This window comes from Pocillopora damicornis, chromosome 1 (genome assembly GCF_964200805.1).
Source record: "Pocillopora damicornis chromosome 1, jaPocDami1.2, whole genome shotgun sequence".
Classification (NCBI taxonomy): Eukaryota; Metazoa; Cnidaria; class Anthozoa; order Scleractinia; family Pocilloporidae; genus Pocillopora; species Pocillopora damicornis.
In genome coordinates, this window is record NC_142670.1 from 25,252,523 (window position 1) to 25,275,550 (window position 23,028).

General features: G+C 38.5%; 1 protein-coding gene and 1 long non-coding RNA gene across 3 annotated transcripts; one reads left to right on the plus strand and one right to left on the minus strand.

Moving 5' to 3' along the window:
- The first annotated feature begins 1,440 nt into the window (after positions 1-1,440).
- Positions 1,441-19,993, plus strand: LOC113664935 (uncharacterized). 2 transcript variants are annotated; one of them, XM_027180558.2, is made up of 14 exons: positions 1,441-1,947; positions 3,218-3,364; positions 3,532-3,628; positions 3,787-3,864; positions 5,962-6,073; positions 6,213-6,291; positions 6,433-6,509; positions 6,954-7,029; positions 9,010-9,163; positions 9,854-9,915; positions 14,355-14,414; positions 15,425-17,844; positions 17,997-18,078; positions 18,979-19,993. In XM_027180558.2, exons 1-14 carry the CDS (start codon positions 1,909-1,911, stop codon positions 19,075-19,077), a joined length of 3,582 nt encoding a protein of 1,193 aa, XP_027036359.2. In that variant the 5' UTR covers positions 1,441-1,908; the 3' UTR covers positions 19,078-19,993. The 2 variants fall into 2 exon arrangements, with proteins under 2 accessions (XP_027036359.2, XP_089064395.1); XM_089208269.1 differs by lacking the exon at positions 14,355-14,414 and having other exon boundaries at positions 1,474-1,947.
- On the minus strand, positions 7,445-8,313 carry LOC149052930 (uncharacterized). Its single transcript, XR_016187300.1, has 2 exons — positions 8,191-8,313; positions 7,445-7,998 (listed from the first exon to the last, which is right to left on the minus strand). It is a non-coding gene; the product is annotated as an uncharacterized LOC149052930 (long non-coding RNA).
- Positions 19,994-23,028: the final 3,035 nt, after the last annotated feature.

Genomic DNA, 23,028 nt, shown 5'->3' on the forward strand with positions numbered 1-23,028 from the left:
CATGCGTTGGGGTATGGAACGGATATTTCCATAGGATGTTAAAAAAAACGTGTATAAAAGTTCCAGTGGAAAAAACTTAGTTTAGGTCATTCAAAGGCCCTCTTAGTTATCATACCGTTTTAATTTTTTCCTCGTATGCTTTTTTTCTTCTTCTTCCTCAGTTCTCTTGTTCGTCAACAGGGCACAACCTGTGTTTGACGTCTAGCCCTTCATCCATTCAGTCTGGAATAGTTTTGCAAACATTTTGTGTTTCTGTATCATGACAAACAACAAGGACAGAATAAAGAAAAAAAGAAATATCTGATATCAGCTGTGAATCTGCATTCTGATAGATCATTAAGCACTTTCTATCGGTTTACAGGCATAAAAACCCACTTGGGTGTTTGGAGAACACGAGAAAAATCAATTATTACACAAATCAATCATTATAATCTTTTCTTCTCATTCACAGCGTGCTTGGTATTTACTTCAATTCAAACAGCACCACAATTCTGGAAAGAGTTTCCCGCGAGGTCCAAAGCAGCCTTAAAATCACCGGACCAAAGGACTGGTACCAGTTATGAACACGCTTATCACAATTTCCGCTTAAAATAATTTTTCTTTCTACAAAATATATATCATGCTGCAGTTCGTCTGTACAGTAATTTATAGAACAGGTCACTGATTACGTCAAGAAGTGGGAAGAACAAAACAAAGGGGTACGATCGATGGCCGCAGCCGAAAGTGTCACTGATGTTCTCAAATCACAAGTTACAACTAATTTATCAAAATACGCGTATAATTCAGCTATTATATGAAATATCTGCTGAATTGCTGAAAGGTTTTGATAAATTTTAGCCCACATTCTTAATTGTTGTTGCTATTATTATCATCATTATTTATTATGAAATTCTAGATTGCAAGGACTAAATCAGACACGATAATCAAACTGCTCGATTGAAACGTTACAAAAGTGGTTCATTGATTAAAATGTAAACTAAGAATCAGAAGCAAATTCTTGCGGTCTCTTTACAAATGCCACGCGCTTGACTTTATCAAATTTTAAGCAGAATAACCTGTAGCGTTTGTTTATGCGACAAACTGGACTAGTCCACCATTTCCATGATTACAAGAGCATACAGATAACGCTCTAAAAGTGGCCATAGTTCACCAGCTTTTTGTCTTGCGTCCCATCCATCGGTCGCACAAGTTGGTGTTGGTTCAAACTTATTTCCTTACGTATGAGTAAGCTCCGCTGCTGCGCTTTATGCGTTATACTCCTGTGGTTGTTTTAATATCTTTGCTGTTGTGAGTATTTTTTTCTTTTTCAAAAATCTTTGCCTAGTTTGTGCAACTACTTTGCTTCATGTCTATCGTTTTTGAAAGTTGAAAGAATTCAAACAACAAACAACTAAGAAATCTTCCATAGTATGATTGCGTGACTAATTGTCACGCAATATAATACAACGCGCCATTCAGGATTTTATTCGCTCCACATCTTTAAAGACTTCATGAAAGCTACCAGTTGTGTGGGTTGAACACCTTTTGAACTCTTACTCAACTACCAGCAGCTGGTGATTATTTTCCTAATTTCCTGTTTTTGTTCTTCGGTTACATGATCCTTTGTTTTATGCGGTATTTATTGACAGCTTTGTTCAATCGAGCGAGGCGGGAGCTCTTACGGACCTTGAACAAACTCATTTGAATTTTTCAAAACTTTCGTTTGAAAGTTATGCCAGAATTTCTTCCACTCGACTGAGCATAGATCGTATTACGTCCAAGGGCTGACGTTTGATAATTGTGATAGCTGTACCACAACAACTGGCTGTATTTGGCGTCCGATCGTAAATTTCGCTGGTCGCATTTTGGTGTTGATGACTTGAGAATCAAACCGTTGAGAACATCGCGCCTTTTCAATTACGAGATGTAATGGCATTACATCGGAAGTTATCTGGATCGCCAGTTGAGGTATGTCAAAATGGTTATCGTGATATTATTGAGCTATAAAAACATTCGAATTATTTCTAGATAAGTAAGAACGCTACATTGTCTTCTTGCGCGCAATGGTTGTATACAAGACAGCATAATGCGAAAAAATTATTTCCATATTGCCGGGAGCGATCTAGCGATCTAGCATTAAGAGTTAACAATTAAGTATTAGTTTCCGTGGTGAAACACATCTTACGAAGAGAAGAATTTAATTATTTGGCATCATATAGCTATATAACCCCTTGAAGAAGGTTCGATTAATCCGGTTGAAATTGATAAGCTGGCATCATGTGAAACTCAGGCGAAGTAGTGACATTTTCAAAATCGTTCTGCCTTTTAAGGAAATAGAAGCTGTTCTGATCCGAGAAAGGATTAACATTGCTGAATGTATGAAAAACATGAATAGCAAGGCAACTATTACAATTACACCCCCGGCCTCAGATAAAAACAATTCATCAGATACGGACGTTAAGCTTAAAATTAAATAATTTACATAAGAAGCAATGCAGAATTAACGTATTAGCATACACCCTATTTATATTTAGGATTACATAGTATCCGCACTACTTTTATTGGCGCCCATTTATGAACTCTGTAAAATGAACAATATTGAAGTTATAAATTTTATTTTCTTATAATCTGGTGCTGTCAAAACACTTCCATTGATTTCTTGCAGAGCTAAGTAAAAACATTCAACGTGTCTATAAATACTCAAATTTCTATTAATTAAAACAACTCACAAAAATTTTCAGGTGTTGTAAAGACTCTCGCTAAGGTGAGGGAAGGGGAGGGAAGGTGTAGAAATACTGACTGCACTGTTTTTAGTAATTTAGGAGAGCATTAACCTCAAACCCTTATTATAGTCTAGCAACTTAGACTCTGAGCTTGTTCTTTCATTCTTAATCTCTATTATGACCTCCCACCCTCAATACAACCATTTTGATCCTTTACACCCTAACATCAGTATCCATATTCTCTATACTGTCCTCTATGCATTTCCTAGGGTGCTCACAAGGAGAAGTTGTTTAACAATCAAGAGCTTCATCAGTTTGTGTCATATTTTCTTTATTCTCAATGCACAAATGTTTTTTTTCAGGGATGATATTGTAGGGAGAATTTAGATGCTGGTCAGTCTAGGAAGTCAAAGGGTTAAACAATTTCACTTTAAAGACACTTAGCTGAGCTTCTGTGTGGATTTATACGTACTAACAGTGACATTAAAATATCATAATTTATGACTCTCTTGTAGGTATATAAGGCCTGGGTGAATTGCTGTCTAGCTGATGTTGGTGATAACAGAAGAGTTACTGACCTAGCAGATGACTTAAAGGATGGTGTCATACTGAGTCAGTTGATCAAGTCAACCACAGGATATGAACTTAGTCAAGGCCAACAGGTTACACTATAATTTTCAACTCATCTTTGATCAAAGAGAGTGATAACCTCCTCTTGCAAAGTAACCTTTTTGAGATCTTAATTTTCATTTGCAGTTTATTACTTTCATTGAAGATCTTTTTTTAACCATATTTACACCACTGATATCACACATTCTCTAAAACACAGATACAGGCCAGGGAATTGCCACAGTCACACCAAACAGTGCAGCTTGTGATAGATTACATGAAGGTCAAAGGAATTGTCATCTGCTGTCAAGTGGAAGGTGATGAAGTTAATTTTTCACTAAAACAATTCAAAATGGTATCACCTTTGATGAATGTCCTTTTTTCTGATTGTAATAGGCTGTTTTGTTGTAGTCAGCTGAGGTTAAATTATGGTTGTTGTAGCTCATCATATTTTCCTCCATTATTTTGAATTCAGATATTGCAAGTGGGAAACTCAAATCTATCTTGGACATTTTGTGGCTTATTATCTTGCATTTTGAAATACACAGTGCCAGTGAGTAACATACATTGTGTACAGAGATAAAATTATAAATAACAATTATTATCTTATCATAATAATATTAATTATATTTTTTTAACCCAGCCCTTCTATGGAAACATGCAGCAGGGCTCCAAGCTGTGACCATTTTGGTTGCAATGGCAAGTAAAAATTATATTTGGCCACTAAAATTTTGAAAAAGTTGCCAATTGGTGACCAACAGATCAATTGAAAAAAGTGAGATTTGAAAAAAATTTTGGGAGTAAAAGTAGGGGGGGAGGAAGGGTTTATGGGGTGAGTGAAAATTTTTTATGGCAAATATTTTTTCAATTGAAAGTCACTGAAAGGCAACTTTTTGAAAAAATGAACTTGGAGCCTTGTGCGGTATCCGCCGCTTTCGCCCCCTATCGAGTTTGCCCCTACCTCATACCATGTTCGCCCCCACACTTTTCGAGTTCGACCCCATCAAGTCGAGTCCGCCCCTTGATTGAGTGATATCCAGATGAGTTGATTCGTAAGTTGATGAGTAAATTCTTCAGTCTTAATTTCATAAATAAAACTAAACGGGTATAAGTCTAACAACTTAAGCAATGCTGTCTTCTCAAGTCTGGTTGTTACGATCAACACATTTCGTGTTCATTAGATAAACCGTGTGGTTCTCTTTATCACAAGTTCAGTGTATACATTATTTCTGGTAACCCCAGATCCCACGCAAAGTATTTAGTTGATTCCGTCAACCCAGTTCCCAAGCAGGTTCCACGTAATTGCTGAAATTCAAAATGGTCATCGCTGACGTGACATTTGGCACATTCTGCTGGTGCCTTCGTCACAAATCAACTCATCTGGATTTCACTCAATCAAGGGGCGAACTCAACTTGATGGGGTCGAACTCGAAAAGTGTGGGGGCGAACACGGCATAAGGTAGGGGCGAACTCGATAGGGGGTGAATGCGGTTCAATTCCCTTGTGCACGGTCATTTGAGCTGTAAAATGAGCCTAGGAGATGGCCTTCGGACATGCATTTCTCTGTTGAAGTAAGAATTTGAGACAAGTCAGGAGAGGTTTGCTAGGGTTCTGCAACTTAAGTCTTCTAGACTCCTGGAAGACCTCGCGAGTTGCTTTAAAGGCCTCATGCTTTCCTTAGGGCAAAGAAATGCTTGTGCCAAAGCCCTAGGGCATGAGGGCATGCTGAGGGCATGCCTACAGGCTTCTGCATAATTATGAAATTTATTAACATTGGACTTATGTCTTCTTTTGGGGAAGACCTCTGTTTGATTGTCAAAAATTAAAAGTTTGCATAGCAGGACAATGTACAGCTACTGAAAGATGCAACATGGAGTATACTTGGAATGATTCAAATTCCCTGTTTTGTCTTCTTGTACTTATTATGATTGTTGCTCTAAGAATTTGGTGTCAAATCAAACAATATCCCGCAGTTGATATTATTGTTTCTTTGTTCTTGTCGCCTTTCTGCCAGAAAAATAATGTGAAGAGGAATTCCTCTCTGGTCACTCTTGGCAGTGAAAGGGTGTGCTAACCACAGCTGAATAGTTATCCACTAGAATTAAATTGTTGAGTGTCCTTGAAAATAAGTTTGTACCAAGATACCCCTAATTAGTCTATACTCACTGTGTGTTTCCTTCCCTCCTCCCCTGCTTTAACTCTTTAACTCTGAGATAAAAATTGTAATTCTCCTTACTGTCAACCATACAATTCTTATATTGTTAGTTCAGAAAATTTAGAATTGGATCAACCAATTAGCCCCAAATTGATATTTTTCTTTATTCTCATCAGTTATCTGGTTGATATTGTGAGGAGAAATTCTGTCTTGTCTCATAGGAGTTAAAGAGTTAAGATTTGAGATGAGAAGGAGAGAGGTTTTCCAGGGGTCACTGCTTGACCCAGCCAGTCAAAGGCTTGTGCCAAGTAGATCATAAGAGGCCTTGTTTGTAGGCTAACTGTGACTGTACTTTAATCCTTCTGTGTTTATACTCTCATTGAAAAGGAAAGCATATTGTGTCGTAAATATAGCCAGTAATTATTGTATTTTGTAGTGTTTTAGACTGATGTAATATCTGTCTCCATATGGAATTGTTGTTTTTTTACTTAATAGATCGTGCTGCTTATCAGCGAACAGTGAATCTAGGAAAGAGGTTTCTTCTGGAATGGTGTTGCACTGAAATACCAAACAGTGCAATTGACCCCAGAGGACCATTTTTAGATTTGTAAGTAATCAACTGCCTATTTTGTTGTGAGGACCAAAATTTGTGTTCATGTGATGGAGATGTCTCTGAAGAGAGGTTCCACTGTATCATTTTAAAATATGGTGGCTATAATTTAATTTGATTTTTTCCTTGTTTACAGTCTTCAGGATGGTTTTCTACTCACCAAGCTAATTACCAAGTACTGTCCAGTTGATGGAATTAACATAAGTGATTTACAGGTCAGCAATATGTATTGAATAATTATTTATTGATTTCATGTGGTTGGTGTCATAATGGATGAAATGAACTTTCTGTTTAGTCGCTGTTTTTTTGTTGATTTTTGTATTTGACCAAAATTTAATCATTGTTTGATTCTAAAGGTGATAAACAAAGATGCGTTTGTTACTGTTTTGGAAACTGCTGAGGACTGCCTTGGAATTCCTTGCAAAATCCTCAGGTAACAGGAGTTTTCAGACATAAAGGTTGATTTACTTGTCATTTTATGATAGTTTTTGTTTTTTTCTTTACCTTTCTGTCTGTGTGTCTGCCTTTCTGTCCATCTGTATGTCTGTCTGTCTATCTGCCTGTTTTTCTGTCTATCTATCTGTCTGTCTATCTGCCTGTTTGTCTATCTTTCTCTCACTTGTCTGCTTGATGTTCTGTCCTTCTGTCTGTCTTTTTCTCTTTATGTTTGCCTGTCTGCTTGTCTGTTTGTTTGTCTGTCTTTTTTTCTGCCCGTATTTACACTGTCTGTGCTTTTCAGTCTGTTTGTCTGGCTCTCTACCTGTCTGCTTGTTTGTCTGTTTCTATCTTTGTCTGTAGCTAATGTTCCTTTTGTTAGGGAAGTCAGTTACTGCAGCAGTATAATAAATAGTACTTTTCTTTGCATTCAATTTGATAGCTCATCAGGAATTTTGGATGCAAACACGTTTGATGAATATGCAGTTATCATTTACATGGCTGTACTAAGACGAAAGGTTAGTTAGAAGTAAAATCACTGTTAGGTATTGATTCGATTAAGCGCACAACCGCGAGTAAGCCCTTTACACCCCTCACCCCCTCCCCCCCGAAAAAAAAAAGAAAAAAAAAACTCCTGAATACATTATATCGTTGATTTTGAGAGGGAGTTGAATAGTACGCCGTGGAAATACAGGCAACTGAATAGATCGTTTCTGGACATTTAAAGTTTTTCGCACGGTAGGAAATTCACGCATCTTGTTGGCTGATGTGAGTGGGTCAATGACCAGCGTACGGTTTGTTGTGTTAGATACTTAAATCCTACTTTCCTATGTAACTCACCTTTTAACGGTAAATTCACCGCAACTGTTCTATATATTCGAATTTGATTTCGATTTTTCTACGAAAACTTTGGGGCGCTTGATGTACGTAATATTTGTTGCCGTTTTTGCTTTATTTTTCAATGGTTATCCTTTCACAAGTCGTTTTTTATAAATGGGAAATACTGAACACTGCGATTCAACACTAAAAGGCCTGAAGACTTCTACAGTCATCTCTACGCTGACACTTACGTAAGCGGACAAATCTACCTTTGACAGGGTAACAGAATAGTGGGGATCGGTTTTGTGGCATCTTTCTTTGTCTGTGGGGAAGCAAGCTCTCCGTTTGGCATTTGCAAGAGTCTGACATAACACTCTCCCGTAAGCGGACACCACCTTAATTTTCTTTGGTGTCCGCTAATGGGAATAATTCCCGTACGCAGACGGCTCTACTAAAGGACACTTTTTCCAATTCCTGAGGGGTTTCGCTAACGAGAGAGTTGACTGTACTTCTAATTAGGTGTTTCATCAAAAGCTGGTTAGCGTCCGTGTACCGCCGCCCATGAGATCTCTCACCACTGTCAGTTTAGCTTGCGAGCAGGCTTTGTGTTGGGATTCCGCCTTACGGCCTCTTTTGTAAGGCACAGCTACCTTTAACACCATCGGCGGCTGCTTATGGAAAAAGCTATAATTAAAACCCTGCTTCTTTATTTTATTCAACGGCGTATCAACCAGTCAACGGGCTACTCAGTTGATATTGAGTCCTGACGTGCGACTAAACTGAAAGAAACTTATGCTTTCTAGGTGTGCTATAAGGAAATTAGATATTGAATGACACTTCTCTTAATCCGAATGACTGACCTGATTTAAATGAAAGCGGCTTTCTTTGAGCTGTCATTGGCTGTCACTGTACTGGCACTATCGATAACATCAAGTTCATGCAGTTATTTGACCAATTTTAATAGACAATATGCGTGGGACAATTCATGCCATAAATTTGCTTTCATATCGCGGGAAAACCGCAAATTACAGGATATGGGAGGCAGAAAGGAAAAAGCAGCCATACACAATAAGGAAGTACTTAGTATTGTTTCCATGTTCCACGCTACTGCTTAAACGGCTTCAAAATTTACCCTCCGTAGACTTAATTTTATCTCCACACAGCACAGTTTTGAAGCGATCCTAGCAGACCGCAGGACGCTTATCACATATCAATTTAGAAAATGGTTAAGCAACGACGAGCTGTCTGTAATAGCTACCGTTGTTTGTCTTTTCTAGTAACCGATTGCGTAATCGTAAGCTCTCCCCTAACGGATTCGTCCCACGCATCGGCAGGCTATTACTCTCCAGTCACGTTATTTCCTGTTCATGCACACCTTCCCCTCCCCCACAAAGGTAACAATATGTGCGCTCTATGCCGATCTCGTTAATACTACTTAAAAGAGGCTTAAAAATTCTCAGGTCTTAATGAAACAACCTAAAATCGTTTGCAATTTTTAAATGATGAAGAGATTTCTATTCTAAACTACTGAGAGAGGTTTGCCCCTCGAGTACCATCTGGCGTCATTTTCGAAAATGTCTTGCATCACTGTTGTATTTTTCTTCTTCGCATGGAAAGAGAGTGTCCTCACATACCTGTTACCGACTGAAATGTTTTGATCATCTTAAATTCTTATGTAGATTTGTGCCCTGAAAGGCGAAGAACCAATTAAGGGAGGAGTAAAAACAGAACCTTCTCCATCCAAACAGAGGAATCTCCTAAATGGAGACGGTTCGTTCAACTATTCCCCGAGCAAATTTCCACATAACAAGACCTCGCCGATGGACTCTTCTTGTAAGTGTAATTTTTATTGTTTATGTATATGTATGATACAATATAATAACTATATTATACTACTCTATTTTTAACTTGCTAGAGTAAAAATTGATTGCATCGTCTGATTGTGAGGTTGAGAGAAATTCTGAGATGGACTGTCAGTCGGTGACTCTTACTGTCGTTTTGAAAACCTTTGAGGAGGTCATCCTAGAGGAGTTGTGGGTCAGTCGAGTGCTTTAATTCTAGCTTGGTCATTTGTTGTGTTAGAGAAATTTTCGATTGAGTGTTAAAGTAATCCGGGATTAGATAAATTTTTCCGTATTTCGCTCTGTGATTGGTTCAGAAAACTCGCGCCACTCTCCCAACCAATCAGATGCAAAACTAAAACCAATCACGACCTGGTCGCCTGCGGTTTCCCGCGCTTTAGGCAGTTTTCTTGTTTTGCTTCCTTCTGATTGGAAATTGTGATTACTTTGGTTTTGGTTTTACGGCTCTCAATCGAAAAGCGCTCTAAGTTGATGACCAGGTAGTTGAGTGCAGTATCTTCTAAGCCAGCAGTATCTTCTAAGCCAGTAAACCAGCTTTGCAGAGCCAGTCGTTGAAAGAATTTCGCACTGAAATTTGGACATTGACGAAAGTCCCATTTTATAATGTAGCTCTTCAAGTGGTGTACATAGTTATTGTTTATTTTGCGTCTTTCATGTTTAGTGTCTCCCACATCACTGAGGAATCTTGTTGATCAGCATACAAAGTCTCATGCAGCAATTCATGTGAGTTGTTTCATAATAAATGTATTTTACATCTGGAAACTTGGCATGTCTTCAAAGCCGGGAAGAATATTTATTGTTTTTTTAGAGGGCACGGTAACGAATCTTGCAATCTGATTGGTTCTTTACCCGGTCAGTATTTTCCTATCTCTGCCCACGGGCCACGGTAACGCTTCCGTGAGTCGCCGAGTACATCCCAACTTTCGTTGTCATTTTTCATAAATATACCTCGTTTTCCGGCTGGGCAGTATTTTTAAGCAAACACGTCGGTCACTACCTCAAGCCGATAAATAACCTATGAATCCTCTCTTTTCTCTCTATCAAATCACTTTGGTTGACAGAAAAATATTGGTTTCAGAATGAATTTGTATAAACAATAGTGTCATTACGTTGGTTGACAAGCGGCCTAAAAACCGTCTGCAATTCATTTTAATCGTTCATAAAAAGTACCCAGAAAGTTGAAACGTGAGGTATTTGGTTACAGTTAAACTGAACGATGGAACTTTCATTCATTTAATATCTGAATTTTCTCGAGCAATTTGTTCATAGTGAAAGAGCGAGCGAAGTTTTAATTTAAGTTCTACAACAAATATACACTCCTGGTGAGTCTTTCCAATTCCGTTCAATTTGGACATTTGTACCTTAAATTGCACAACAGAAATTGAAGGAATTTTTTGATAAAAGGCCGCAATATATTCCCTTGGGTCTCGTCGGAGTGTGCCGTTCGAATTTAGTTTTTGTGAAGGAAAGATCAGAGTTAAACACGCCATTACAGCAAACAAACGAGCAAACTCTCACAACTTCAAAATAAAAAAATTGAATTTACTCACAATTACTTTCCTCGCCGTTTACTTAATGAACAGAGGTAAATCTTCGTACATGAACAAATGGTCGATGAGAGTGAATAATACTTTCCGTTAGATCATTGACTGATTTTGAAGAAAACATTGTCGTGACAGTCCTTGCCAAACTAGTTCTGTTGGTTTTCAAATGTTCCTACGCTTTTTTTTTCTTGCGCGCTCTCTAATTGACAGGTGTCAGATTGTGACAGATACTTGTAAAAATAATATTTCAAAGTTTGTTTGGAAGCCTTTTAAATCACCTTTATCGTTACGGAAATGAAAATGTTTCGCTGAGGCATCTCTCTTAAATTTGCATCACCTCTATTTTAACTACTATTTACTCACTCAAAAATTTTTCAGCTTATGGAAGATCTTGCCGTATTTACGGCCATAAATCATTCGGGTTCTTTCGGAAAGAATTTCGTCAAGTTTAAAAACAATAAATATGTTATTTACCGGCTAAGGGTCGGTCCGTATGGTGAAAAACTGTGACCTCGGTCTTGAAAATGCTGCCCTCGGCCTACGGCCTCGGGCAGTATTTTCAAGACCTCGGTCACAGTTTTTCACCATACGGACCTCCCAGCCGGCAAATAACATATATTTATTATATATAATATGCAGTAGACCGCACTTTCTCCCAGGGTACTGGCGTAATAACCCACACGGGATGTTTGGAGAACTCGAGAGAAAGTTTGTAAGTCACGAGCGAGGTAAGTGGTTTGCAAACTTTTCGTGTCCTCACAACATTCCAAGTGGGTTAATGTGCCGGTAAATCAATAAAAAGTGCGTTTTATTGTTATAAAATAAGCTTGTTTCAGTATTTCAATTGGTTATGCGCTGCAACAAACGATAGGTTTTTGACTAATCAAGGTGCTCCTAATGTCTCAGTCTTTTAACAAACTGAATCGAGAAGTTCAACCAGTCAACCCTCGATCTGAAATCTGAGTCGAAAAAACAAGGTTCCGTAGCAGTACAGACCGAGAGAACTGGGTTCAAATAGAAGGGGGAGATTTCAATTCAAACAAAGTTTTAAAGTTAGCACCGAGTACAATGAAATAAGGCCTGCCAAATTGACCAATCATAGCGCACGCACTAACTGGAAGATATAAGAACAGTTAGATACACGTGCGTAGAGAGCAAAGTCTGAAGTAAATGGGCTCGGCTAAGCTGAGTGCCTGCTGGTTCCCGTATTATGTTTGAATCCTTTACCATTTACATTTCAAGCTGTTAATCTGTTTTTTTGTTTGTAGGCTTAATTTGTAATTAGTTGGTCACGATTGCAGTTGGTAGTGATCGTTGAAGTGTGTCAAATGTCTTCTTGCTTTAGGTAGCACCTTAGTTAAATTTTGGAACTCGTGATCATTTGATTATTGAAAGATTCACAGGAGTTCAATAACTTTTTCCCTAAGCGGCTACCAATGGTGCAATAGAAGACTGTGCCCGGAGAACCCTCCGACCCCTAAGAGTGACCAGCATCTAATTTCTCCTTACAATATCACCCCTAAATCACACATCAAGGTCATGACAATAAAGGAAATGATCATCAACTGAAAAAAAGCTGTTGATTGTGACACAAATTCTCTTTGTCAGCACCTCTGGAAATGTATAAGAAACAGTATGGAGAATATGCATGCTGATGTAAGGTGTATAGGGTTAGGGGGCCGTAAGGCGAAACCCAAATTAAACACGAGAGCCAGCTTGCTGGCGAAACAGACGGCGGTAAGAGGTCTTACGGTCAGCGACAGACCGACAGTAACTGGCTTTTGTTGAAACCGCTAGTTCCGTCGTTTGTCCTGAGAGCCTCTGGTTATGCTATGTAATGATACTTATATATTGTGGCCAATTCTTGGCATTTTTGAGGAGAGAAACAATTACGGAAATATGGGCCGGCTGAGTAGAATAAGATAATTACTTGTGTAAGAGTGTTCGGTTATTGAAAATACTTTCCGATAAGAGACGTTTTATTTAAAATTGGCCGCTAAGATTAAGAAGGAAACATTTCGTTGTTGCTAAATCTCTTCTGTAGATACAAGTTTAGGTATAAGCTTTTGTTGAAGATGATAACAGTTTATTTTAGGCGCCGAAACAATAACTTACGCCTTGTTAAGCTCCAGTAGGCCTCTGTCGTTAGACTGTGGTCAGAGGCTACGAATTATTAACACAAATGAGCGGCAAACTTTTAGGCCAGCTAAATATTTGGGCTCTTTTGCACTAAAATCTTTAGTGATGAAGATCTAGGACTAAAAACCAGTTATGTTCTCTAATAGTTTCCATGTGAAAATGCTTTGAAAAGATTCTGCTCCAAAGGATATTTGAGTATATGAACAAGAATACTTACCCACTCTGTGGTTTTGAGGTATTGTCATGTGTGAGTATTTCTTTGGTCACGTTGTGTCCACTATCATTGCTTCTCAAAATAGACCACTCCCTCAGGGCACAGGTCTTTCAAGAAGTCATATGCAAAACAGCGTTGCAATTCTGTACCTTTTTTTATGAATACTTCAAGCTGTTTTAATTCATTAGTGGACGAAATGTTTGCACGTAGCTTTTTGAAGGATGTTTGGGAAGAAAATCCGTCCAGTAATTTCTTTAAAAATTGTTAGAAGAATTTGTTTCGCTTAGTAAGTCACGTTTTTTGCCGTCAGTGTGCAGTGTAGTCATAATGGTAATGGAGCTCTCGAAACAAATGCGTTTCTCTGTTCAGCATCCGTGACGCTTGATTATTAAAGTCGTTTCCATTGAATTTTAAGCCGTCCATTCTTCACTACCTTTGATGTTTGTGTCGTTACTCTGATGCACTTCTGGAGTGTTTCGTTCTTTCCAGAAAGAAATGTCAATCAGAGTGAAGCGATTCTATTAATTTACCAACTTGTAATTTGTCGTAAATCAGGTGAGGGATACTTGCATGGATGGATAGGGCCTATACGAAGCCTTCTTGTCTTAAACAAGCATAATACGAAACGTATTTAGCTGCATTTTTATGCAAAATCACTTCGTGGAATTAGTTTTCCAGAATATACCAGTAGCTCTCGTGATTTAGCACGATCTCAGTGTGAGAGTTACACTAGAGACGAACTTATTGTCTATATTGAGAAAATGAGATTACTTTCACGTGCATAGATATCAGTTTTGAACATATTTATTCACCGACAGTGTTGGGGCTTTATTCGGTTCACTACCTATATTAAGATTTTCAATTTTGTCGAGATATTCGCCTTCACATTTCACATCGCTTGTGAAAAGCACGCGATTGGAAAAAAAAAAATTTCGGGCTAACGATTGTAAAATTCCTGCTTCTTCTAGAAAACTTTGGAACATAAGCTTCTTGGTCCCCTAGGAGCTTTACGGTAAACTTTGTATGACTTCAGTAAATATCTACTTAATTCTCTTTACTTCAACAATGAACGCACCGTGAAAAATTTCATGACATAGAGCAGTCGTAACCCTATATCAGCGGGAACTATATGTTACTTGACAACAGAAGTAATTTTCAAATCAATATAACAGTGAGTTCAATGCGTATGTTCATTGTTTTGCTCAATTTAGTTGATCCGATGCGGATGTGATTCTTGATTTACCTTCTCTTTCCATTTCATTAAGGCTTTACAGGAGCGTATTCAATCAGTCACCCATCTGGCTTCTACTCCAAAACTACAGAAGGTAGGGCGTTTTTAAACTCTTTTTTTTTCTAACTTTTCTTTCAAAATTCTTCGATTGCTTCAGGTTACGACACAAATAATTCGCCGAAATTGTCTCAGTGCTTCTGAGACAGGCACCAACTGCTTTTATGGTCCTATTTCTTAACCTAAAATTGTAATGTCCTAATTTTCTTTCTGTCTTTCAAAGTAACTTTTCTTGTCCAAATTTTGCTTCACCGTAGCAAATTTCTGTACCAGTCGCGTGTTTTAATCGTTAATTGTCGTGAACTGAAGCGTTTTCGCTTGAAGCCATTTTTATGACATTTTGATTTAGGATCCCGATTCCAGAAGTGTATTTTCTTAATATAAAACGGCATGACGTTTGTAACACTTTTTTAAAAGGCTGATAAAGTTTTTTTCTAACTTTATTAAATTAATGTCGTCCATTCAAACCATTTATAATTATAAGAATATTTTGACAAAATCATTGTTTTAATTTCTTAATTTCCTTCTTTGTGTGTGCTGGAAAAGTCTTTAATGTTCCACACAGCCGTCGAAGAAGATTTATTAGATTTGGGGTGTAAACCTCTTACGGCTACCGAGAGGAGATTAAAGCGTATTGAAAAGTCCATTATAATCAGAGCTGTAGTCCTATATACTTAATTCACTATCCGTTTGAATTTGAAAGGGCGTAATTGCATTTTGCTTACATGCGAGGCTTTTAACCTTTATCGTACGCAAGTCTACTGTAGAACTCTTGTTAACTTCATTGTTGTAGCTCACTGTTTCGTACGTTCTTTTAACTAACTTATCAGAAATTAATTACCACTGTTTTAACGTGATATTGTTCTTAAACTCTCAGTCTACGTAAACAGCTTAGTCTCTTTTATCTGGAAAATTGAGCGATTTTTTTCAGCCAGAACGTGTGCGTGTTTCTTTCTTTTTTTTTTTTTTTGTGGTGAAGTTCACTTCAGAACATTACAAGCTTTGTGAAAACCAGCTCTTAACAGAAATATGTTGGTTTAATTTCAGAAACTACCCGAGTCCCGGTTTATTAAAAGCATGTCACCAACTCCCATCGAGGGGATATCGTTGACGTCCTCCTCAGAGGATGTTACCACCAAAGAAAAAGACAGTTTCCCTATACAAGTTATTCCAGCGGATCAAAATGACAATGTTCTGGAAGTGAATGGCGAGGAGCCTTTTGACTCTCTTTTGCCGGAGTCTGACGGGTCCACTTCAGAACCTCTTTACACAAGTGTGGATAAACAATTTCTTGAGCTGATGTTGGATGCTGTTCAAAAGGGATTTATGCCTCCTGAATTGGCAGCAGCGAAGACGTGGCTGAACACTGATGGAGCAGACGTAGATTCACGAACTACAAATGGGGTTAGTGAAGAGGAGCATCTGATAATCGATGAAAACAGTAGTATGAATGAAGAAGAGATGAATGGAATAGATAATGAAGCGTCGCTAACAGCGACGAGTGTTGAACCATCGCATCTATCGGACGGAACAGCATCAGATATTGTTGAATCAACATTGGCAAGCGTTGAACCAATGCAGGTTGTGGATGGACCTCCACACCCAAGCGAAGGGCCAACGATGGCAAGCGATGAGACGATGCAGTTTGAAGATAACCACTCTGTGCCCGACACAGGGGAGTCAGAAGCCTCCACACCGGGTAAAAAAGTGCAATTTCTCGGACTCGACACCATTTTTGGCCACAACTCAAGCTCTGCGGATGAGTCCCCGAATAAGTCAATTTCCCCAGCTCACGTTCAACTCAAACAGCCTGATATCCAGTTGAAGGACTCTGATTATACTTTTGATTCTTCTCCGAAAACCACAGTCACGTGGGCAACATTAGATTCACCGGCGAATGGAACTGGAATTGACAAATCTCAGACTTACGCTATGTCCAGTCCATGGGAGGACCTCCACAGGTATGAGAGAGCACTATATGGCAAAGGCACTGGTAATACGGCAGAGGGAGATTCGGAAGATCCTTTCATGATGTACCTGAACTCCATAGAGCAGACAGCTCTCAAGTTCAAGTTACAGGTTGAACAGGCGAAGGTAGATACTTTGGAAGCTTTAAAAGTCAAGCTGGAGAAAGCGTACGAAGGAACGCCTTTGGAAGATATCCCGCTGAAATTTAGGGAAAAACTCCAAGAAACAATCGCTCAGATCGCTTCTGACGAAGTGTTGAAGAAATACGAGGCACTTGTTACCCAAGATGAAGAAATGAGCGATGAGGAAAATCAGATTTTAGAATGCATGCGAAGTGAACTCGACTCAGTCGCGTGCGAAAACTTTGAGCTTCATCAACAACTTGAATTGTTGAAAGACTATGAGAGGAAATATTTTGATCTAAAGGAGAAGTTTGATAGTCTAGACGATGGAATGTCTTCGATCAGAAATGAGTACGAGAGAAAAAACGGTGAGAGTGAATTTCTCGCAGAAAGAGTTGAGTCGCTCGAGAAAAACATTGTTAACTTGCGGGTGGAATATAACAACGAAATCACGGATTTGCAAAATGAGAATCTTCAGTTGCAGAAGACATGTTTGGAGCTGGAAAACAGGAATAAGATTTTAGAGGAAGAAATAACTGCTGGCGACGAGACATCGATTGTACGTCGAGCGAAGAACAACGATAGAGGAAACAAAACAGAGAGATTCATTGCCGATCAAGAATATGAAATAATACAGTTACGCCTCGAGGAATCGGAGAGACAAAATAAAGCCTTGAGAGCAGCGGCACAGGCCGACCAAGCGATGATTCGATGCATGGAAGACAAAAGAAATGACCTCGAGAAAGCACTCATTAAAGCACAGGACGACCATAGCAATATTTTGCTAGAGCTCCACGAAGCACAACGACAAATCTCGTCGGATAAAGTTAAGCTGTCTAGCTACCAGGAAGAGACCGATGCCTTAAGTCGCGAAAACAAACTGTTGAAGTCCCGTTTGGAGATTGCCCAGAATGAGATAGAGTATAATCTCGAGAAGCAAGGAGAGAGAAGCGAGCCGTGGAAGAGTAACAAGAGAATGATATGGAGAGAAATTCGTGAGTTAGAGAAGATACTAAAAGACGTTCACCGTGAAAAAAGGACCCTAGAAAAGAAATACGTCAGCTTTAAGCAGGAAAGTGATCAACTCACGAGCTCAATGTCTCTACACAGCTTTTCATCGACCGAAAATACGCCGGACAAGGAGCGAGTGAAGGAAACTGCGGTGAAACTGAGAAGTAAATCGTGGCACAGTAGAACTGAAATGGAAAAAAATAGAGCTGCTGTCACTGATTATTCTGGTGATGATGAAAGCTTTTCCTCTCCGCCTCGCAAAGTCAAAAGCTGGTTGGAAGGTATTGATAGTACGAAGACTGGGACAAAGGATGATGGCCAACCCATCCTGAATTCAAAAGAAGGGACACCACCTCACTCCTACAGGTACGATAAACGTAAATTCCTTTTCTCTATTGATCTATGAGCACCTGTTTGTCAAACATTGTCTTAGAAAAGTGAAAAAAAAGGGAAAACAAGAAGAAAAACGTTTAAAAGTTTTATTATAATTTAGTTCCCTAATTTGCCCCGTCTTTCAGATCTCAAAGCAATGGGCCGATGAGCAGATCAGCTGCCGACATTGGGAGCCCGAAGAAAGAGGAAAATGGACTTGTAAATGAGGTAAGAAATGATTTACCTCTTATGTTTCTTTATTGTTTGTTATTGTTAATCGCTATATTTTTAAGAGACAGGGTATGATCAGAAGTAATTATTTTCACGATGCGCACAGAATAAACCAAAACACTGTAATTTTTTTAATCCCAGCAAAGCCTGAGAAAGCCGGACGATCGGGACTTTTATGCAAAAACGGTACTTCCCCTCCCCCAATCCTTGCTACAACAGCTTCACAAGCTTTCCTTGCATTAAAGGTTCCTGACATTTGTTGACGTCAATGTTAAGTTGGGGGGGGGGGGGGGGAAGCGGTATTTTACTTACATACGTGCGAATTTCGTTCTAAAATAAGTTAACAGAGTCATAGAAACTGGCCAACGAATGGTGACCAGAAGCAAACAAGAAATCCCTCTGTTTCGTAGATTTGGAACATTTTAAATATGTAATCATACCAAGAAGCGTGCAAAAACATATTTTAGCCTTTGATCATAGTGGTGCCATAGTCAATCTGTCCTCTGAATCTCGCTAGGGTTCATTAAGTAATTTACAAAAAACATTCTTGGTGTAGATCGATTTCTTAACCTTTACACCCAACCTTTAGTATCCATATTCTCAAAACTCTCCTCTTTACATTTCTTTTGATACTGACAAGGAGAATTCATCACACAATCAAAGCTTCTTAACTGGTAATCATTTCCTTTATTCTCTTAATGAATGATTCGGGAGTATTACTGTAAGGATATGCTGGTCACCCTCGGGGTTTAGAGGGTTAAAATGGTTTACTTGCTGGCTCATGAATCGAAATAATAGAGCGAAAAAAAGACTGACAACAAAGCCATCCCCCGAGTAGAGTAGGTACGTAAATCCAACGAAACAGAATTAATGGCAAAACAATTCTTTTTTTTTCAGCTCGAAGAACTTCGTCATCACGTGGGAAGCCTAGAGGCCGAGAAGGCCGCTATTGTGAAAGAACTCAGCTCGCTTCGTTTCAGCAGAATCACCAGATAACAAGGAGGAATATCAGATTGCTATCTGAGAAAATGTTCCTGTTGCAGCTCTGGACATTGATGAAACCGCGATTTCGGAAACTTATGACTGATACTTTTTTGAAACCAGTCCTTTCCTTGATTTTCATCGGAGTGTTGAAAGTGATCCAGTATTTTAATGGTTTTATGAGTTCGCTCAGGGATTGGTTTATAAGTGTGGTACCACCCATCTGATCAGTTGTCAGTGGTCGCCCGCATTTCTCAGTCTTAAAAGCCGTCTTACAGTGTTTTCTCTGAGATTTCATGGATGTTTCTCAGTTAGGATTGTGATTTTACGGCGAGTGTTTTAGTAACATCGTCGCGATTACAATGAAGTACGTTTAATCTATTATTTTACTAAAACTTCGATGTCACGTCGCCGGGGTGAGAGGGGGATAGAAAAATGACCGAAAAAGCGGAATACTTTCTTATATTTATTCTTGTCGATGAAAGAGCCTCTTGGTCATCATCATGTGTATAGAGAAAACCATTTCCGTATAAAGAAAGCAAGGAAAGAATAGATGAATTTAAAAATATTCCTTTGTCAAGGTTTAGGCTGTAGGCCTATTTCCAAGGCAGCCGAAATTACTTTGAGCTCGAGATTGGAAAAACAGCCCACCGCCAGACACAAGAATCTTGGGGGGAGGAGGGGAAGGAAAGCTTCCCTGTTTGTATATCGTTTAGGTTAGTTCTAAACTTGTTTCTGGTCATCAAAGGTATCTTACTATTCTGTAAATAGTTTTGTACATCATTTGTATTATAGCTTTGCCATTTTACACCTTATGATACTGATGAATTTACATTTGCATCTTTGGATTTTATTCAATTTAATAAAGTTGTTTCTTTTAATGATACCAATGTAAAATGATAATTAAAACAATTTTCAAGTTAAAAAAAAAGTTCAAATGTGCTCTCAGTTTAAAGGACCAATAATGTATCGCGCTTCAACATGCCCCACCTCCTTCCGAGCATTTTAACGTTTGAGAATTGGTTTGTTCAAATACCGCCCCACGGAGCAAAAATTGTGTTCAAATGCCCCACCCATTTTTTTTGGTAAAAGTCAACGACCGCGCCTTTCTAAACATTGGTCTTGTAGACCTTCTTTTCTGGGCCATTGGCTCGCGAAAGTGAACTGTTTACCTCAAGCAGATTTGTATTTAAAGACACCACTTGTATTGCGCTGGAAAGACTTGGCTTTTCTGGTTCCAGCCAGGCAAGGTTCAAATTCCCCCTCCCCGGGCACGGACGATGATCAAATGCCCGTGGATTTCCAGAGTGGGGGATTATAGTTTCGAATAAATTGGCGCATAATAAGAGGGAAAAAGGGAATGGGTATCAATAAACTTAGCGAGGTTAACTAATTTCTATCATGGGTAAATTGTTAAAAGAGTCTCAGTGCCCTACCTGTAGCGGCGAGAGGGGAAATGGAAAAAACAGCCGAAGCCGATTGTGATGAGAAAATCAAAATGGAAACCTGCTCGATGGAGAGCCCAGTGTGTGAGGCAATATCGTATTGCTCTGATGCATACGATCGTCGGTTCACCAACGAAACGGGACATACTAAAGTGAAGAGCATCTGTGATCGTTACAAACACAGCAAACCATCGACGTGCGCTGAGTCAGGGTGTAAGGCGTTTATTAGTTGAGCCGTATTCGTGTCCCTCGGGTACCTTCTCGTTATTCTTTTGCTTTTATCTATTTGGGTTTTCGTACAATGTTAAAGGGATAGACGTCCGTCTTCATTCCTTTTTTTGGAATCATTTTTTAGATATGTGAATTGTCTCAGAATAACAATGGAAATTCACCTTGCCCGATTCAGGCGTATTTAATTATATATAGTGAAACTTACTCCATGAGCGAGATTAAGCAAAGTGCTTAAATGCTCTGTCTCTTTTTTTCAAGGAGCCTGGATTTTCAAGATTCTTACTGATTGCTTATCAATGTAAAAGGAAAAAAAAATTTGTGCCTGATCAGCCAGGAAATGCAGCTATCAAGGATGACTAGTTTTTTCCCTTTTTTTTAGCTTTTGTTTTCCTCTTTTAGCGCTTTTGTGTCGTTATCGTCGTAGTTTTTAACCTCTTTTGATATTGGTCCAATTTGAAGTTTGTTGGCGGTTATTTATATTCTCAATTGATCATAACCATTACAATTTCCTCAAATGTGATTGGTGCAGTAGCTGCTTTATTTTTCACAAATCATTATGAAGAGTTGTAATCGGACAGTTGGCTGTAATCAGACACCTATAATCGGACAGTTGAAGCAGCCAATCATACTGAATCCTTTCAGTCAAATTCATCAATCTCAAAATTGATTACAATAACCATAGCAACAACCACTTATTCTAAAAAAGTTGAAGAATTTTTTTACTTAAAAATTGTCTTTACTGCACATATTTGTCCTAAATGTATTTGTTGTTTTCGGAAATTGTAATAGTTATAATTAATTGGTAACAGGACTTTGTGTCGTCCAATTCTGTCTGTAATCATACTCGTGATTGACGAATCGGACTCCCGCTTTGCGGTCATCCGATTTTGTTGATCACTCGTATGATTACAGGTCGAATTAGACTCCACTCGGTCCTATTACCATTATTAATCAGTTGATACCCTTTTGTTCTCATGTTTTGCAGACTTGTTATCCTCCCTTGAACGCACTGGAGATGAGGAGACTTCACGAAGAGAAACGAGTAACTTAAAGCGTTTCATTCTATTTCGTTGTGTTTATTTCGCGCCAGTTTTCTTTCTTCTGTGTGATCAATTTTGTAGATAAGTATGTTTCCAATAACGAAAGCAAGTTGCCAGTTTATTCTAGTAAATTTAAAGTCAAGTTGACTTCAGTTATGAAATTAAATTTTCGGTTGAAGTTGCTTTGTTGTTCAACTCACTTAAAGGAGTCTTTTTTGTCTTCCTTCAACCTGCAAATTCCTGAAGGTGTGATCAATTTTTTAAATAACACAAACATTCAATTTCTTTTCAAACTGTTTAAAGGCGATTATACCTTTTGAATTTAGAAGTTTCATTGTTTGCTCTGACGCTGTGCCGGGAACAAGTTGAATATAATTGGTTTCAAGAAAAGATTTCAATTTGGTTCAATTCTCGTCAGGAAAGTAGCAAGCAAACTTGTTTTCTTCTTTTCATTTCAGCTGACTCTTTACTTTACTAAAACAAGAGATCTAGAGGTATGATTAAGTGGACGCTTTAATAAGCCTTACATATAAATTTTTAGCATATTGCTAAAAACCATTTGACTAAAACAAAGTTGACTAATTTTCGATCGATTTTTTTCGGTTTTGGTGTACACATGGATTTTTGGTTTTTCTTTCGGGGAAAATATCATCGCAAAAGCAAGACACAAACAAAGTTAAACTCATACACAGCCTTTAAAGAAAACATTGAACAAAAATTACAAGGTCTATTCTTTACTTAAGCCACATACACCGGGGAATAATGTTCTAAGTTTCCGGTAAAGCATATTTTGCCGCTTTGGTTCAGTTGACAACCGCGTGGAATTTAATAAGGTTAATACTCTACCTTGGCGAATTTTAAAGAGCCAACGTAGTTGAGTCGCATTCCTTGGCTTTAAACATGCCATCAGTCTTTGCATAGGAGCTGAAAATTCTGCAGTCGGGGTTTAAAAGCCGTCTGCTACGCCCTAGGATTGAAACAGCCATACACCAGAAATGTAAAGCAAATCACGTATTTCAACTTCTAGAATAGCCCCGTCAAGTTATTCAATGCGGACCCCCCTGTTACCAAGCCATTCCTCGCCCGCCTTTTTTCTTGTCATCTTTTCATGTAATCCTTTAAGACTTAAGGCAATTTCTCTAACAAACTTGTTGAAAAGCTTTTGAAACTTCAAAATCTGAACGTCTCCAGGGCATTGCCTTAAGTTTGTTAAACCATTTTATCTCATTGCTAATTAAAAGTTACAAGCC